This window comes from Gallinula chloropus (assembly GCF_964237585.1).
Source record: "Gallinula chloropus genome assembly, chromosome: 3".
In the NCBI taxonomy this organism is placed as follows: domain Eukaryota; kingdom Metazoa; phylum Chordata; class Aves; order Gruiformes; family Rallidae; genus Gallinula; species Gallinula chloropus.
Window position 1 is genome coordinate 91,513,555 of NC_140087.1, and position 20,516 is coordinate 91,534,070.

A 20,516-nucleotide genomic window follows, 5' to 3' on the forward strand; every position below is an offset into this window, starting at 1 on the left:
AAAGTATTTACAGGAACTTTGTTGCTAAGCTGCCATGTATTTTTATATATACAACCACTTATGGCAGTCATACCAAGACTTGCAATGGAGGGAGAGATGATTTTGCAAACATTTGTGTATATTTGTTACACCAAATTATTAGCAAGGCAGAGCTGACAGAAAGGGTTCAATACTTTAAACAAAATCTTGTGGAAAGATACAAAGTTTCTCTGTCCCACATTACTGTGGAATTGTTTACTGCACAACTAAAATGTTATTTACTGCTAAAACCTTTGCAGAAGTGAAAAAGCATTCACAGGGAGGCGGTTTCTGTATGGCATTTATTAAAATGTGGATACTTATTAAAATAAAATGTGGAAAGCTAACAATGCTGTATGCCTCAACTGTTTTCATTTTGCATAGAAACATTGCTGACTTAAGCATAATCTGAGCAAAGCAGGAATACTGCAAACGTGAACATGTCCCTATATAAGCATATATGATATTTAGAACTTCCACATGTATTTTTATTATTCCTTCAATGCAGCTTTCCAACTTGTGACCAACTGTGATGCTTTGCTATCTACCAGACAGCACTGACAAAAGTACATGTCTCAGGTGTGCAATACCACGCTCTTATTTCATACCATGATTAACATCTCAAAACTCCAGAGAGTTCCTTCAGAGAATATTGCCCCCACACAAACAGACACACAGCTTTCAGCACGCCACACTTCACCTCCAGCAATGCCAGAGGAATGCTCCACACAGCACGTTCAGTTAATAACACCACCAGGCATTTCTTTTCTCCTGGGCATCCATTATAACTTACTACAATGGTTGTTAAACAATGTGAGATGGTCTGTTTTATGAAGGGCATATCTAAACATGGTAAATGACTCAGAATATGCAAAATACACTTTCCTTCTTTCTGATAATTCCATGAAGTAATACCATTATTAAATATTTTCTTTTTTTTTACTGTATGCTGAAATAATTTGCTAGTGACATACCTTGGCAAACAGAATGGTCCAAAATTGCTTGTGTAAAATTCCAAGAAGATTCCCACTATCATACAGAGGTATCAGAATTTTTTACAAGTATTTACTAAAACTGTATTTATTTACATCAATCTGATTTAAGTGACCTAGCTACTTGTAAGACTAAAGCTCAAAAATATCAAGCAGCACAGAGCATGCTGTTAACAGCAGTGGGATGAAAATACAGCCCTGCCAACATCCCTAATGCTGAAGAACTTTGGTTTATACATTACAACTTTGCAACTGAAAAAAATGTTTCCTATACCCCCCAATTAATGTTATAAAATCCCACATTATTGACTGCTGGATCAATTTTAAGTCTCTACATATTCAATACGGCAGAGTCTGGGCAAGTAATTGTAGAGAACATTTAAAAGCTGCTTCAGTTTTAGCCTACAGAAGCGGACTGTTGACTTCTCATAGCTCAGGGAGACTGAAGGAATTTGGGGTTGCACAGAAGAACAAGAATGTGACTGCTTGTGGAGAACACACGAATATTTACCTTGTACATGTCCATTTCCCCACCTTTCTGCATGCAGAGTATTGAACTAAGACATACTCAAAAGGCCAAAATCCATGAATATTTATGTACCTGGATCACCAGAAAGTGAATATCCAAACACAACCTTAATACTACACCTCCTGAACAGGAACTCAAGGGAGCCACATAAATGTATTTGAAAAGGCTCAGAAGGAACATAAACATACCAGTACAGTCACTGAGGGCATTATACCTCTTCTGCTATAACAAGATTTAAAGATACAATTTGCCTAGGCATATTATCTTGAGAATTTTCCCATTTGTAAAGAAAAATTAAAAAACAATTTAGTTTTAGGAAATTATCTTGTCTACCTACAACAGCCACTGGGTAAGGCCAATCTCACAGGACGTTTGCCCTCTGATGAGGTCACTCTTCAAAACCCAGTTGAGACAGGAAGAGCAATGACTAAAAGGTTAACCCCACACCCAAAGCTAGCACTGAGCCTCACACAAGAAAATACTTTGCAAGAGGCTGGGCTACTTTGAAAGCCAAAGTTATTCTAGCGTGAATTGTGAGCCATTAAAATTACTTCATTTGCTTTCACAAGTGACTCTGATCTGCCCTAGTAAAAGCTGCTACTGCTCTTCATTTGCAGAAATGAAGTCCTAAGAGAATGAATTCTCCTCATTAAAAACATGTCCACTCAGTAAGAAGAACGAGCCATGCAATCATATCCATTTTAAATTGTTTGATGTGACATAACAAAGGCAAATGGGATTCCGGGCTGCATCCACAAAATCATTACAGGCCGAGACAGAGCCGTGATCATCTCAGCACCTGTCAGGCCACACCTGGCGTCTGTGCCCAGTTCTGGCCCCAATAGTCCAGAAAGATGGGAACAGACTGGAAAGGGTACAAAGGAGGGCCACAAAGATGGTGTCAGAGACCAACCGGAAGAAAAATGATCTGAACGAACAGTTGAAAGAGCAAAGTTGATTTGTGACCCCCTGGAACAACGGACTCTTTTCTCAGAAGACTTTTGACAGTGGTGAGATAAAACTTGGTAAGGGAACCAGGGGTGAAGATCCCCTGAGTCTGTCTGAGGAATGTCTCAAACAAGATGCAAAACCCCTGGAGCAAAGCTCTTTGAACTCGGCCCTGAGAGCTTAACTGCTGCCATGAAGGGGGGAGCCTTATGGCAGCTACACAGTCCTGTTTTGGCTAAAGAATAGGAGATTAACAGATGGTTTCTACACAGAACTTCAAAGGCCCAGAATGAGACCTTTTGCTTTATTTACTGTGCAATGGTTATTAAACCTGACACCCTAAACATGATAATGAGCTAAAAGGAGTACATGCTAAACATGCATAACATTTTCCACCCAAATCATGCTACTCATCATCTCAGGTGAAGGGGTGCACTGATAGTGCAAACACTAGAAGAGGAAGATGAGTGGACCTAGGGGAGAAGAAGACAATCCAGAAAGAAGCGCTCCTGCAAACCAGTGACATCCCCACCCTGTTAGCTGAATCAGTGCTGGAACCTGGACTGTGATCTCAATTTTCTTCCTTGGTTTCTCCCCTCTCCTTTCTCTCTCCCTCTTCCTCATTTCCTTTCTCCCTTTCCCACTCTTTCAAGCCATAAGCCTTTCTGCTGCCCCAATATTTACCACTGAGCCTAGATACAGAATAAAGTCTTTGTTTACCTATGGACCTTAAGTGTTGTCTAACTTCAAACAAAGGGAATCATCAAATCTGAGTCACTTGTCCCTCCCTTTTGGACCAGGATGTGCCAGATGGTCAAAGGGCTGAAGAACCTGCCCTATGAGGAAAGACTAAAGGAGTTATATCGTTTCTCCCTGGAGAAGAGAAGGGTCAGGGGGACCTCATCACAGTAATGCAATACTTATAGGGTGGCTACGAAGAGGACAGAAGCTCTCTCTTCACAAGGTGCCCCATGAAGAAGACAAGGGGCAATGCGTACAAGTGGCATCAGGAAAGGTTTCATCTAAACATAAGAAAGCAAGCTTCTACAGTGAGATAATCACTGGAACAACTGCACCACAGATGCAGTGAAGTTGCCATCACTGGGGGTTGTCAAGATATAACAGAACAGGATGCTAGAGAATCTCATCTAGGCTCCCTCTCCCATACCTTGGATCAGATGATCTTTCAAGTTCCCTTCCAGCACTGCCTATTCTATGGTCTATGATATTCTGGGTTGAAGTGACCTTTCTTACAACACTATCTGAAGTAGTCTACTGCAGACATTAACTAAACCACAACTCTCCAAATGAAATATGCAGCTCTGCTCTCATTAACACATAAACTCATTTGCAGCTCAGTGGATTCCAAGTGGTATTAGCTTATTACACCCCCCTTCAATTTGTCATTTAAAAGATCTTTAAACACTCCCTCCTCTAAAATGATGTTTTGTTAACACACAAATTATAAACTTTGCCCTTTGCATATCTCAATATGCTTCCTTACACTGAAGAAGCACAGCTGTTCAACACCAATTATGATACTCTTTCTACTGCATATTACATCTCAAGTTAGCCTATGCAATCTGCCTTCATTACCATATCATAAGACAGCATTACCACGATTCTCTTCAAATCACGACTAAAAGGATAAAGAAGCCTGAGAATCTCAGAAGCACATATTGATCAAATTTTAGTTTTTAATTAGGTTGTTGGTCTCGTAAAGGAAAGTAACAGAGGATCAGCTTTCCATTAAGTCTGAATTACTTTTGGTTTTAACAGGTTCGTTCTACATCTGTAATCTAACTTCTACTGTGTTAATTACAATTCGCTTGCCTGTGGTAGCAGATTACTTGGAATAAGAAATGGATCACAAAATACACATAACCAGTACAGAAATAGTATTCCACAGCTACTTTGCATCCAAAGGGAAAATAACATGCATTTTGAATGACAGTGTGAATTCTAAATCAGGGAAGACATTTATTGTTTTGCTGCAACAGTATTCATACCTTAAAAACAAAAATTAAAAACGCAACAGAATGAATTTCTACAAATTCACGGTTTTAGAATTGCATCTTATCAGCCTCCTCCAATATCCTGTAAAACTTACTTAGAAATTTAAGAATGACCACTATGTTGATATAAATTGAATATTCTAATACCCACTCACAACTCTGAAATTTTCCTAACAGTGAGCAATAAAAGAGATAAAAAATAATTGTTGTAGTATTTCCTTCTTCCAGTTCCATTTTAAGATTCTACCCAATCAAAAAAACCACTTAAGAGTAACACTAGATAAACAAAAGACTGATTTTATGAGTTTGGCCTTCAAGAAGCAGAGAAAAAGCAAAAAGCCACAACAGCATAGCCAAAGGAAACGACTCAGACCCAAAGTAGTTTATTTACAAAGCAAATACACAGTTACCTACCAGTCAGAAAACAAAAGGTATCTTAGATAAAAATGAGTGATGGTCACAGTCAGCACACAACACCAATACATTAAGTCTTAGAAGATCCTAGTCTGCTGCAGTGGGTTTACTGTTCTTTTTGCTAATGTAGGAATTTTATGACACACGGTATTTTACAGATACACAGTTCAGATGACCTCAGTGTTTTCATTAAGAAGAACACTTGTACCATAAACATTGAAATACCACAATCCACAAGCCCTTTGAAGATCACTTTGATAACTTCCCCTTCCCACAGGAGCTCATTACTCTCCTTAGCAAAACACAAGTATTGATATACACAGCTCCCTGTGGCATTTTCCTTTATAGCCTCAAATTCACATAGAGTGAATCTTACAGTTTGTAAATTTACCTATCAGTAACCCCAGAGAAAATAAAAGTATATTTATTAAAATATAAAATGACATATCTGTGTTTGAAAAACAGATAACAATGTATTTCTTACCAAGTCCTAAAAGGTCAATAGTGGGTTCTGCTGACTTTTTTGGACTTGCTTTAGCTTCTGATTGCTGATCCTCTTTCTTCTGTGGCTTGAAAGGAAAAACAAAAACAAAAACACACACGTAACCTTTTTGAAAAAGATACAGTACTTACAAAATTCCCATTAAAGATGATGTTCTGGAATCAGAAGTAAAGGCCCCATATCATATATGTTTATCATAATGAAATTGATGTAATTAAACATGTAGCAGTTAGGGTCATAAGGGACATGGCACATAACTAAAAAATTATCCTTAAACCTTCACTGGTACATAATCAATTTTTAAATAAATATAAGTTCCAGGATAGGCTAAAACAAGCTGCAATCTTAAACTGAACCACTGCATATCACACACTAGGTAAAAAGCTGTCTATAATTTGATTTATTGACTAATTTTAGTATCCAAACTTTACAGTTCTGCAGCATTAAAGAGAAAAAAAAATCCAGTTTTTAAAAGCTTATATTAAAAAAAATAGACATAATCTGTGTTACTGGGTTTTGTCTTTGTAAACCTGAAGACAAATAACTGTCTTTCTCCTTTGAAAAAGGGAACTCCGAGCCTTTTCTTGCCTTGAGACTTCATAATGTAAGATGGGATTGACATGAAATTTGATAATGAAAATTATTTCATAAATCTGTTTATAGTTCCTCTCATACCATTATCATGCTGATCAGCTGAATCCATCAAAACATCAATTTTTAAAATGAATGCAAACTGGTTTATAGCAGTGACATGACAAATGCATTCTCTTGCATGCATGTAGTAGCGTTTGCTCCATGCTTATCAAAGACCCATGAAGCAGACTGGTGGATCAATGAGTAGAGCCTTTAACTGGAACAGATTACCAAATCACGGCACTCGAGCACTGCCAGGCTGGGCACTGGCTGACAGGAACAGGACCGGATTCACTCCCACTTTTATTCACTCCCATAACATGGCTTTGACAGAGTCACTTCTACTCCTAAAGTCATTAAGTCTTAATATTTAGTATTAGGAGAATTTCACAGTTCGATGCAAGGAGCAAACCCCTACCAAAAACCTCCAGGAAAGAGCTGGAATGAACCAAACTCCATTTCTGCAGCTACAACAGGTATCTTCACACTCAAACTGATCCTTACAACTTTTTCAGAGAAATACTCCTTTTCTCTAGCCAGAATTCCTTATGTTGACTTTGCACATCTCATTCATGAAAAATTTTGTTTGGGAAACTGCCTGCTGGAAAAATACTCCATAGATTCCCTGATTATACTGGATTACAGCTTTCATCTTCGAGTGTATCATCTGAAGAACAGCACACTGATTCCAAAAGCTGCTCATTAAGGACTAAAGAGATGAACTTCAAATAGGACTCTCTTTTACTTCTCTTTTACTTACTACTTACTACAGTGGCAAATTAATCTCATTACCTCCCTAAAAATTTGAAAATCTAGTATGAATCATGTACTCAGGTCCTCTGCTTTGTCAGAAGAACATTATGAATAATTATTACATGTGTACCTCTGTTTCATCACTCTCAAAATAAAAAAGGCAACGAAGATACAAGAGAAAGAAGTACCAATAATGTACCCTTTCCCAATACCATTACTATATGTCTCATTCAATACTTTCCTTCCCATTTTGCTCCCTTGCCAGGATGTGAACTAACAGGTTTAAGGTTACTTCATAGTTAGTTACCTTAAGAAAGACTAAAAAATTATTTTCAGGCTTCTTAGTACAGCAACTATTTCTAGACACTAATATTGCATGTCATTACTTGCACTGAGATTTCCTCCCTAAAGTAATATTCAAGTGTCTCCTGTACAGCTTTACAAAACACTAACCCTCAGTCCGAAAAATGGAGGGGCTGGGGGGAAAGCTATCTGTCACCTAACAATTTACTAATGGTTCACCTGTACAACAGCGGTCACACAAAGCAATAGACAGTAGCTGTATGGAAAAAACCCACCATCTTCTTACCCTTAATTTTACCGGATCACAACAAGCACCATTTGTTGGAACTTCCTATCCTCCTGTCTGAGATTTGCACCAATGTTAAATTCAGTGTGCCTTTGTTTCTGGCTGAGATGCTGCATACCACTAACGAGGGCTTGTGTGCAAACTGGGAAGATGCTTGGTGCCTAAGGCCTGCCATGATTCAGGGATGTCTGAAGTCACACTTAGGCATAAATTAAATAAGGTTGGCGCTAACAGGCTGAGTTAGACCAAGACACCCGCACGCACACAATTATTCTTAGTAATACCTACACCAAATAAAGAAACAACCCAGAACTGTAATGGGCTTTAAGACAGCCTTGTATCCCTCACTGGCCTCATGGACTGCTGCGTGGTCCACCTCAAGAAGATACAACGAAACGCAGTGTCTTACTGAAGTACTTTGCTTCTATAGCAGATACTGTGGTATATTTCTGGAGCAGAGGATGCCCACAGCTCCCTTCCAACCCAGATAATTCTGGCATAAACAAGGTGTTGAAACTTTTAGAAAAAGAAGAAAAAGGCAAGCCACACAGGAGCAGCTTAAAAAAAAATTTCCAATCATAAAGAGAAATGTGATGTTCAATTTCTTTTTAGTAGTCTTGCTCCAACAGGGCTTATACCCGACTAAGCTTTATGTAAAGAGCAGTCTTTTGAGACGTTAAAGCTAAATACTGCACACAGTAAGCACAGAAGTGTGCAAGAGGTAAAGAGTGCATAACAAAGCAGTGACATTTCCTGGACCTAACGTGTCATTTAGTATTGTCCTTTATCTAAAAATTATGACATTCTGTAGAGGTGCAATACAGCATGACAAATGCTGGGAAATCCTGCTGCACTAAAAGTCAGCCTAGTTTCTGCTACCAGCCTGCTTGACTCCCTCAGCAATTACTTTTAAGTATTGACACCAATACTAGATAAACTATTCTTTGCAGAGCCCTTTGGAAAAAGGCTGCATAAAAATAGGAGGCTAAGGAGCATTAAATAAACTAAAAGTAGCACTAAAAATCTGCTATTAAAATGCCAAGTAGAAGGGAACAGGTACACAAGTGCATTTATTTTCAAGTGAAGCTTTCAAGGTTACAGGAGCTACTATTTATTTACAAGATCCAAGGTTGGCTTAGCAACATACGTGGTTTTATTAAGTACATGGTTATAGCAATTGCTAGATTTATTTACCTTGGGTCGTACACTAACACCTTCTCATTCAAAATCATCTTTATGGTACTAGGACATTCTTCTGAAACACTACTCTCACAAACAGCAGCAGAGCATCAACAATCTGATATACAGGTCTTACATTTCCATTTTTCACAGTTGTCACTAATGGCCACTACACTATTCTTCAAGGTTGTTGTCACGTTGGAGTATCTACTGAAACCAAGCAATGTCCTCTGCCTTCAATTATTCTGAGATTACTACAAGAGTTTATTTATAAATATCACTGAAAGAAACTGAGGCCAGAACAAGCTTCTAGGGGATCAGTTCCTTTCCATCCTCTACATGATCAGCTTATTATTTAGCATGGCTTGGATTTTTCTGCCGTAAGAAAAAGTGAGCCCCTGTTTGGAAAAGAGCCATAATAACCCATTTTAAGTTATCCTTTCTTCAGCAGCTATTAGGTACTTCTGCCAACTTAAGGAAGCAAATAAAGAATTAACCTTGCAACCTCTTGTAAATATTTTCACCTATAAAGTCCATCTATTCAGTAAAGGGAGCAGGGACACACACTCACTATTCAGATCTAGTACCGGCACGATAAGTTTTTGCAATCATATAACTGGGTTACAGGAATCCTTCACTGGTTTGTTTTCCAATGCTTTCCTTTCAATCTTTTACCTAAGTACATTTTTCTGTTACTCCTCTCTTCAAGGGCATGAAGGAAGATCCAGGAAACTACAGGCCAGTCAACCTTACCTCAGTACTTAAGAAGCTGGTGTTACAACTAATCCTAGAAACCACTTCCAGACATATGAAGAACAAGAAGGTGATTGGGAAGAATCAGCATGGCTTCACCAAGAGGAAGTTATGCTTGATCAACGCAGTATTTTTCTACGGTGTCATGACTGGCCTGGTAGGTAAGAAGAGAGCAGTACAAATTGTCTACCTTGACTTCAATAAGGCTTTTGACACTGTCTCCCGTAAGACCCTCACAGAGAAGCTGATGGCCTAGATGAGCAGACTGTGAGACAGCCTGAAAACTGACTGACCAGATCCAGAGGGTGGTAATACATCTGGTTGGAGAACAGTCACTTGCGGTGTACATCAGGCGTCAATTCTGGGTCCAGTCCTGTTTAATATCATTAATGAGCTGGCAGAATGTACCCTTAGCAAGTTTGCAGGTGACCCAAAACTGGCAGAAGTGGCTGATAAGCCAGAAAGTTGTGCTGCCATCCAAAAAGACCTCCACAAGTTGGAGAACTGGGCAGAGAGTAGCCTCATGCAGTTCAGCAAAGAGTAGTACAAAGTTCTGCTCCTAATGAGGAGCAACCCCAGACACCACTACATGCTGGGGAACCACCAGATGGAAAGCAGCTTTATAACAAAGACAACTGGGGGCCTTGGTGGAAAACAATTCGACAATGAATCGGTAATTTGCCCTTGCAACCAAGAAGGCTAATGGTATCCTCTGGGATGAATCAGGAAGGTTATTTATTGGCAACAGGTCAAGGGAGGTGTCCCTTTCACTGTACTCAGCACGGGTGAAGCCACACCTGGAGTGTTGGGCTCTGCAGCAGAAGAGACATGAACACACTGGAGCAAGTCCAGCAACAGGCCACATACATGACTAAGGGACTGGAGCATCTCTCATACGGGCTGAGAGATCTGGTACTGTTCAAACTAGGGAAGAGAAGAGAAGGCTCAGTGGGTTGCACCAGTGTATACAGGTATGTGAAGGGTGGGTGTGCAGGAGCTGAAGCCAGGCTCTTTTCAGCGGTGCCGAGTGACAGGACCAGAGGCATGAGAGATGCTACCTAAACATCAGGGAAGACTTTTTCACTGTGAGGGTGACTGAGCACTGGCATAGGTTACCCAGAGACATTGTCAGGGCTTCCTCCTTGGAAATACTCAAAGGTTGAATGGATATGGGCCTGGACAGCTCGCTCTGAGTGACACTTGCTTGACGAGTTGGCCAAGATGGATGGCAGAATTCCCTTCTGATCTAAACCATTTTGCAAATCCGTGATTTTCTCAGGCAACAGAGGGCACAGGAATGGTCAGCTACTTTATTCACTCTTGGCAAACATTTTTGCTAAGGCTGAAAGCCTTTCATGCTTTCAGACACCCTGAACAATCTAATTTTCTAAGTAGAAGAGGCTAAAGCAATCTTCTGTGGAACACTGTGGTTTCTCCATCCTGGCTGGTGCAATGTCTAGTGCATAAAAACACTGATTCAGTAGCAACCAGCCCTTTACTTTATAAGCACTTGTTCCTTCTTACAGGATTTTTCCTCATCTGTACCTACTATAGCCTCTTCCTGAAGGCATCACTTCAGTAGTCGCTCTTCGGATTGCTTCAGCAATTAACCACAAGTATCTTTCTGCAGCAATATTATGCAATATTCATACTCTACACTTAACAAGAGAAATCTGGGAAAAAATAATCAAGTTCTACTGCAGGAGAGGTAATAGTTGCTAAGAGGTTTCACTGAGAGGCACGCCATGCTGACAGGGTGAGAAGGTGATTACTTAACACAATTCAAGAAAGAATGGACTAAGGTCAAGAGGAGCTCTTTCTTCATTGTCTGATGAGAATTTCGACTTTTATTCTTTGAGAAGGCTGTGATACATAGGAGACTCAGGCAAATGCTACTCCTCCGTAAGCTTACTGAATGTTTACTTCACATTTGGAAGGTAGACTAATTGTTTAAAATATAATTACATGGGTAACATTTTCCTAAAGCTGTACTGACTGCATTTTATTAAAACTACGCAAGACAAATATATGTGGCTGTGCACTAAAACCTCACAAAGTTACTATTGTGGAAACAATTCCCTCTAAGTTTCTATCCTCATTCTATTCTCTATTTAGTATCTAGTGATGACTAACTCCCAATTTTACACCCAAATCAAGCCACACCTAAATCCTGACTGCTGTACATCTACAATACCACATGGCACTAAAACCTGATCCACAAGAAGACCTTAGGTAACAAGATAAATCGTCTTTCTGTATCTACACAGCAGATATTTAACAAACAGTTAGGAACTTCATGCAACTTACACTCCAGCAAAATGAACAGTTGAAAAATTATGTCTACAGATAAGAATCATCTCTTTCCTACTGAAATAAAATGGTAATGCATAAATGAGTATTTGGATCTTCACTTAATTTCCACACATTTTCACTAAAAGCAAATTAGCTAGAAACTTTGAGTAGAATTATATATGCTGGTAATTATTCATATATCTCCACATTGCAACTTAGTCAAATTCAATATTTTGTGCTAAGAAACCATCACAAACAAAATTCAAAAGCAGACAACTGTGGAGAAGATCAGGCCATCTGTAGTTTATTTAAATTTTAAAGCAAGTGCATAAGTCAGCTTTAATAATTTTATGTAATGTAATTTTCTTAGATTCACAATGAGCTGATGCCTACATTAGTGGAAGCTGCCCCAGTCAGTCTGCTTGTAATTCATAAAGATAGTGGCTATGATTTAATTTCTTCCCTAAGATTTTGAAGTACTTTCCAGTTCATCAGGTTTTGGTGGAAAAATACAAAAAAATTTTTAAGTTTTGAATTTTATTCAAATTCTGAATAGAACCTTACAAGATCAAAAGAACACAATTGTAAAAAACTTCACAAATTACTTAAAAGGAGAAAGTTTTCTACTCCATCATGGAAGATTAACTTTATTTTAACCTACATTTAATGTTGAATTGCTGCTTTGCCCCCATTATTCTTTCTTATTTTGTGCAACAGTAAAAATGATCTAAGGTTTAATTTTAAAAACAGGGTAAGAACACTAACATAGGCCAGCAAAAGAAAATGTCCCTACCAGGTCTCAATTTAAAAAAACCCCAAAGCCCAGTTTTATGCAAACCAGTATTACCTTTTATTGAACTCTCACAATGCATCACTCTCAGTATACCACTAACACCACCACTGTAGTTCAATCTAATTTGTGTGAAACTCTTTTCTTGAGTTAGTCGAAACCAAATAAATCAGCAAGTAACAGCTGTTAATTACTCTATTCACACATCAAGTCCTAGGGATAATTTTCCAGATTTGTTTCTCTCTCTCCCATGTTATTCTAAAACACATTTTCTAGTAAATAAGGGTATTTCTTTGAGAAGGAGAAAAGGATTGAAATCTACTTCATACCATGGATTTTGCAAACCAAATGCCTGTATAGGTCTGGCTGGGATGGAGCCAACTGTCTTCACAGTAGCCAGTACAGTGCTGAAGCATGCCTTCACCAAGGGAAGGTCGTGCCTTACCAATCTGGTGACCTCCTATGATGGAGTGACAGCATCAGTAGATAAAGGGAAGGCAACCAATGTCATCTACCTGGACTTGTGCAAGGCCTTTGACACAGTCCCCCACCACATCCTTATCTCTAAATTGGAGAGATGTGGATTTGATGGGTGGACCATCCAGTGGATAAGAAACTGGTTTGACAGACTGTAGACAAAGGGTGGTGGTCAATGGGTCTATGTCCAGGTGGAGGCCGGTGACAAGCGCTGTCCCCCAGGGGTCTGTCTTGGGACCGGTGCTCTTTAACATCTTTATCAATGACATTGATGATGGAATTGAGTGCACCCTCAGCAAGTTTGCAGATGACACCAAGCTGAGTGGTGTGATTGACACAATAGAAGGAAAGGAAGCCATCCAGAGGGACCTTGACAGGCTGGAAAGATGGGCCCAGGGGAACCTAATGAGGTTCAACACTGCCAAGTGTAAGGTGTTGCACTTGGGCCGGAAGAATCCCAGACACAGATACAGACTGGGAGAAGAGCTTCTTGAGAGTAGCCCTGCTGAGAAGGACTTGGGGATTGTGGTGGATGAGAAGCTTGACATGAGCCAGCAGTGTGCTCTTGCAGCTCTCAAGGCCAATGGTATCCTGGGCTCCATCAGAAGAGCCATTCTATGATTCTATGATTTTCAATTTGTGGCTAAACCAGTCCTGGTAAAACACCACTGTTTTGGCTATTGCTAAGCAGTGCTTGCACAACATCAAGACTTTTTTCTGTTTTTCTGCCCTGGTGCTGCAGTGAGTAGGCTGGGGGGACGAAGCTTGGAGGGGACACTGCCATGACAGCTGACCTGAACTGACCAAAGGAATATTCTATACCATGTGACATTGTGCCTTCTGAACTCATCCCATCAACGCATGCAATACTGACATAATAGTTTGCTAACCCTATCATTTCAGTTTTGCTTGTTTTATGCAGTTATATTTCTATCAGCCTTTGTTTTCCTAGTTAAAACATGCCAACCTCTAAGCACCTTGTTTAATTAATTCGAGGACTACACATACACACACATACAGAGCCATACTTCACCACTGTTGGTCCATTTTGTTAATAATGAACTTCCCTTTCTCTAGTGTTCTATAGACTTTACCAAGCAGATACAAGGAGCACACTAACCAAGTGAATCAACCTGTTTATGGAACTTGCCCTACACATCACAGAGAATCCTAAGTTCTTTTTTCCCCAAAGCTTAGTGTACACAAGCCTCAAAGCCCTAAACCTGAGCATTAGAGTTCTGCAGTAGACTCCTCCAAAGGTAAACTCCTACTCCCTAGAACAGGCAGCTGTGTTTTCTCCCAGAGCTTTAGAAAGCAAGTTGGCAGGAGATGAGATTGTGGAGAACATGAAATAACACCTGAAGCCTAAGTGGCATACTGTTGGAAGTCCAATGTCCCAGTCAGTCTTTTCATCAGTTTTTGTTTAGCTGCTTATTTTTGGAGATAATTGTTACATAAGTAATTCATTGTGCCTCAGAGAAAAAGAAAAATAATGAAAGCATTGCCAAGTCAACCCTCCTCCTTCCCCTGTACAAAGATTACAGTACAGCACACATGAGGTTGTCTACAAGGGATATGGCTGTCTCATGGGTAGGAAAAAAAGGTCAGTACTACCCTGACTGACAGTCACACACATATATGAGGTCTATTGCTGGTGTTACTCATGCTCTGGTTCTGCACAGCAACAGCTTGTCCTTTCCTGACTCTCAGCATTGGGTCCATATGCATGTTTGGCCACCACGTGTAGAAGGCAACAGGTAGAAGACAAGTAGAAAGCTTTACAGCAGCTGCTGTGGTTGACAGGACAGAAAACATATGTGAGTTCTTCTGATAAACGTTAGACTTTGAAGGAGAGAAACACAAGAATATTCAGATCTAGCAGCAGCTAGGTTGCTCTTCAGTTTATCCCAATTCTTTTCCATAGAATCATAGAATGGCATGGGTTGGAAGGGACCCCAAGGATCACAGAGCTCCAACCCCCCTGCCACAGGCAGGACACCAACCTCCAGGCCTGGATCTGCCCAGGGCCCCATTCAACCTGGCCTTGAACACTTCCAGGGACTGGGCATCCACCACCTCTCTGGGCAGCCTGTTCCAGCACCTCACCACTCTCTCTGTAAAAAACTTCCCCCTAACATCTAATCTAAACCCTCCTTCCTTTAGTTTTAATCCATTCCCCCTTGTCCTGCCAGTGTCTACCCTTTAAAAAAGTTGATTCCCCTCCAGTTCCTCTGCTCACTTCAGGTACTGGAAGGCTGCAATGAGGTCCCGCCGCAGCCTTCTCTTCTCCAGGCTGAACAAGCCCAGCTCCCCCCCAGCCTCTCTTTGTAGGGCAGGTGCTCCAGCCCTCTAATCATCTTCGTGGCCTCCTCTGAACCCTCTCCAACAGTTCCACATCCTTCTTGTATTGCAGGCCCCAGATCTGGACACAGTACTCCAGATGGGGCCTCACGAGGGCAGAGTAGAGAGGGACAATCACCTCCCTGTCCCTGCTGGCCACCCCTCTTCTGATGGAGCCCAGGATACCATTGGCACACTGCTGGCTCATGTTAAGTTTCTCATCCACCATCATTACTGTAACAAAATAGGAAATCAATCCAAATTTGTGAAATTATGGAGGATGCTGCAATCCTTTCAGAACGTTTGAAATATGACCATACATTCCTAAGCCCATGGTCAGTCTGGTTTTGGGCAACTCTTCTGCACATTCCTTTTCAGCAGAATACTCTCCTCTGACAGAAGCAGCTGATGACATTTTGAACTACAACTGAAACTGGTGAAACAAGGTGCTTAGGTAACAGCTGGTTCAAAAGTGCCAGCACACAGTGAAAATAACTGTGGTCGTTTTCCATTGTAAATCAGTGACTATGGGGAAAAAAGAATAATGTTAGGTAATTAGAATTTCCATTTTCTGCTTTTAACCTCATGCCAATTATCTTCCTATGTACAAACATTAAGGGTTCAACAGTTCTAAAAGCCAAATGACACCCAACAGAAATGTAATTTCCCCCCCCCAATACTTTAAAAACAAGTGAAACTTTTCTGAAATCACTACTGCAAGAAATTTGAGTAAATAATTTAGCAGGTTTGAACACTAACTTTTAGGATTAACACTGACCATACTCTCATTTAGATGACCTGAGAGCATTAGAAGATGTAGCATATGTGGTCTAAGACGTAAGCCACATGACTAACAACTCTGGAGCAGAAACACTCTCCAGTGAGACCAGTCATGGGTTATACTACTGTAAATGGCTCTCCTCCCCTGAAAACATCAGTCACTGTCAAAAATCTGATCCATCAGATGCCCGGTCCTGTTATCTGTTCCTATTTTCATACTGCAACATTACACACAAAAAATACTCCTTTGCACATTTTCCTCAATGTTCTACTTCAATGAAAAATTCATATGAACCTAACACTCTGTCTGTTTCACACACATCTGGCTACCCATGCATTTCTTATTTCTATTGCCTACCTTAGCTACAAGAAGGTTTATGAAAGCTGGCGATCCATCAAATAATTTAGTGAAAAGCACTTCTAACTTACTTAAAAGCAATTTCCAGTTTACTCACTAGAGCTCATAGATGGTTCTATGCTTACTGAACAAAGTCTTTCTTTGCTCTTACTAGGTATGAATTGTATGTCTTGTGCATAAAGTAATTGGATTCCTTCCCCCTTCATTACCTGCTTGCAGTAAAACTTGCAAGACAGCATAAACACTTTAGAATTCCCATATGAGAAAATAATGTTAGTTATTTACTACAGGCTTGCGGTAGGTTTGTAGATACGATTTTTCCTGACAGCTCATACATTTCTACTATGCAAGTTGGTTTAGCTTGTATCTATTTAAAGCATTACTCAGGTAGGAATCCTAGGATTCTTTTTAAGAACGTTTTTACAGCTTTTGTATATGACATCTAAGAAAGTAAAAACCTTTCATAATATTGAATTTAAATCATGACAAAGATGAAATGTGCTGTTCTGTTTACTCTCCTATAAGATACCAACATTTTTTTCATACTTGCAACTAAATATGAAGAAACTTAGAAATCAGGCTAACTCTTCCAAACTTAGGGTACTTCTAGCAAGCCCGGAGCCTCTGTTTTCCCTAACTAGCAAAAGAGCCAGAAAACAAGTATACTACACTGAATCCCAAGTGATACTACAGTGGTATCATTATGAAGTTGCATTGACTACAGCAAATCTGCATGCTAACTGATGCATTTCTAAACAAGGAAAAGAAAAGCATGTCAACCCAAAAAAGCAAGCTGTCACTCTTAATTATAAAACTAGAATTACCTCAAACAAGGGGAAAACATAAGTTCAGTATTTAGGAGTCTATTATGATTATTCCGATGAATCACACTTAGGCACTGAACAACTCACGCTGATGTAGGTAAGCTAATTTAAGGCATTTATACCAAGCAAACCCACAAAAGTAAATTGTCTCTTCTTTTTTTCCCTCGTTAAATAGGATTCTGTAGACATGAAGGTCATTCAGTAGAAATGCACTCCTGAAGGAAAACATCTTTAAGCGGTCTTTGATCTAAATCTCCACTTTAAAACCTGGGTATATGGATTTGATTAGATTTTCACAGTTAGGGCACAGTACTTGTACGAGAGTATGTAAAATGCATTACATCTTTAGTCCTTTGAATTACAAACCTGGTGACAGAACTAAGAGTCAACTGCACCACAATCTTATTCCATTATTATGATTTCATCAGGTCTAGGCTAATACGCTAATAATATTTATGGAAAGTGGATGAAGACAATTACTTTGTTATTACTTATTGGCTCCTCACTACTACCATTTTAACTCAACTAAAAACGTTAGCTCAGACATAATTTATTTTATTCAGTGTATTCCAAGAAGGCTTAAAACCTTTCATGTCTTGTACCTAGCAGAATCAGTTTAGCTCCTATCTACTACATCAGACCTTCTCAGAGGCCCTTTTAACCTTTCTCAGAACAAGGTGTGCAAATGTAGAAGCATAATTTCCTAAAATTAAGTTGTCTTTCTTTTCAGACTTACTGCTGAGACTATGGCAAAATACTAAAGATTGTATCTTTTTATTTAAATACTTATATTGGTGTATTAAAACTTTATAATAACCATATTTGAAATACTAGTTGTCGGCTTTCCTTTTCTTAAAGTTAACAAGTTCAAAATGGAGTCGGAAAAAAAGAGCAAGTTTCGCACACGAACAAAAGTGTCAGCAGCCTGCAGGATGATGGTAACAGTCACAGCAAGAAGTAGGAACCTAAAGCTGAGCTGGAGATGGCAAGGCTGCAGAGAAGGACAGACACACCGTCTGTGTGCAGAGGTATCAAAGTTTTCCACAGATTGGAGGTAAGGATTTGCACAGACTTTGCTATAGCTCCAAATCTTTGCAATGGCTACATCTGAGCCCAGAAGGAAGAACCAGTTTACAAGGACACAAAAGGCAAAGGGAAAAGCTGTTTATCAATCCTTTTCCTATTTTGTATTACCTTGTCATGGAACTTGATTTAGATAAAGCCCTAGCATTCTACATTTAATCCAATAAAATAGAAAATCTAGGCAGATTCATCTTAAAGCTGTAGCTGATCCAGTGCCCCATTACAACATCTCTAAATCGGCTTAGGGTTGAAGTGTTCTACTGCACCTCAGTCTGCAAGCTGTAAATGAAACAAACATGGTTTGCATTCTTATAAGCAGTTTTAAATACATCTTCAGGTTATGGTTGTATGAACTCAGCTTACATACTTCCACTCCATTTCTATTGAGCTAATTAGCCTGGCCAAGGCTACAGTAACGCAGCTATATTAGTTCCGGTTCCTCATTAAACTGTTTTCTTTTATAACTTTCCTTCTAAAAACCTTTCAAGTCATACATAATAATCAGAAACAAGGGGCATATATTTGTAACTCCTTGTTCATACATCTCCAGACAAGAATGAGTTGTTCAGGCGCAGCAACTGACTGAGCTCATGGTGAAAACAACCCAGCCCAAGCATTGCTTTCTGTCCCTATTCCTGAAGGTGTGGCTTGCATTCTTTTACTTGACTATAACAACAGTGCTTTTTAACTGAAAAATATGTTTTGCATGACATTTAAATTCACCCAGTATCAAGACCTTAGCTTAGCCAGTCACCGTGGAACTCTCCAGATGCTGATATGCTACTCACTGGCTAGTCCGGTGTGAAACTTGCTAGCAGTTACACACAGGTGTGTGATCTCAACATGGGTGTCTCCAGATGCTGGTCTCAGACATGCTGCCTTTGCCACAGTGGGCTTCTAGATGCTGGCGTCTCCAGCCGCTGACCCTTAGGTTCCTCTAACCTGCATACTTATGAATCATTAGCTTTTCATGTCCACAACCAGTAGTTGAATTAGTTTCTTCTGCCAATCAGGGTTTTCTTTTCCTCAGTTTTCTTCTCATTTCAAAGTTAACCATTTTGAAACAATTATTTTACAAGGTAATGAATTTTAACCTATCACAAGCTATGCCAAAGTGGATTTCCATTTACTTGAGAAAACTCCATTTTCTCCATCTTTCACCCTCTGTATCACTGTACTCTTTAACACCAGCTGACAAGAAGCATTCTAGCCACAATCCTGTCTTGCAGCATGGAACTGAGTCAAACTTCTTTCTGCTTTCTATTCTAAAAATGAGTATTTAAATCGTTGTTACAAAACATTAAGGTTCACTAAAATTTTAGATTCAGAGCTTCAAGGATTCTTAAGTTTTACAACTGACCCTTCAAAGCAATGTTACAAGGGCTCTGACCTGCTTGTTTGGGCACCCATTTCAACATTTCTGTTGAGATTCAGCAAAGCAGTTGCTTTCACACCATGAAAATAGTCTATGTTTAAAAAAAAAAAACAACCCAAACCCAATACCTACTTACAGTGTACACTAAGGATTAAGTACGTAAGTAAAAAAAAAAAAATCTGTAGGTTACCTGGAGTAGAAGTTACTCATGTCACTACACAATGTAAAATAGACTATCTGCCTAGCAGACAAGCCTGCAGAACCTTACAATAGCCTCACATTGAAAGAGACCATACTTGCTGAGCAGAGACAGGACAGATTCATTTTTAAACACTACACTGACATGCACCGCAAGCAACCTCAGAGCTGCTATTTTCTACCTGCAGGTGATAATTTTATAAAGGAAAAATTTCAAATAAACCTGGAAGATGAGCTCATGCAGTTGCAACTTTTTTTTTCAACAGACAGGAGGCAATTGATTGCAGATGGGCTAAGGCTGTTAACACTGTTGAATGATATATAAGGAATTTAGCAGTAAAGAGATGCTAGTTGTTTGAACAACTACATAACCACAGACCTAATTTTCTACCATGCTTACCATCTCACAAAATTATCTTGAGCAAGAAACTTGTAGTTTCCTTCAAATTCTGTTCAAGATCCTACTTCTTCCTTACCTTGCTTCTATCTCTACCACAGCTACCGTGCTATCTCCCAAATACCTCCGAGTTAATTTTGTGAAGGCATAACAATGCACAGGATGAATACCAGAGCCACTCAATTTTCTGTGCAACTGTTCTAGTGTGATGAGCAACTAGCAAAACACAATAAATTCAATAGTCCAAATACAAACTCTTACTTGCTTCAGTAAAAAA

At 39.5% G+C, this 20,516-nt stretch overlaps 1 protein-coding gene across 2 annotated transcripts in view; it reads right to left on the bottom strand.

Moving 5' to 3' along the window:
* SMAP1 (small ArfGAP 1) overlaps nt 1-20,516 on the bottom strand; it is a 102,912-nt gene that overhangs the window by 19,917 nt on the left and 62,479 nt on the right. For both annotated transcript variants that reach the window (XM_084262380.1, XM_084262379.1), the window contains one exon: nt 5,401-5,485. In XM_084262380.1, coding sequence (XP_084118506.1) covers nt 5,401-5,485 — 85 coding nt within the window. The remainder of the gene's footprint in view (nt 1-5,400; nt 5,486-20,516) is intronic.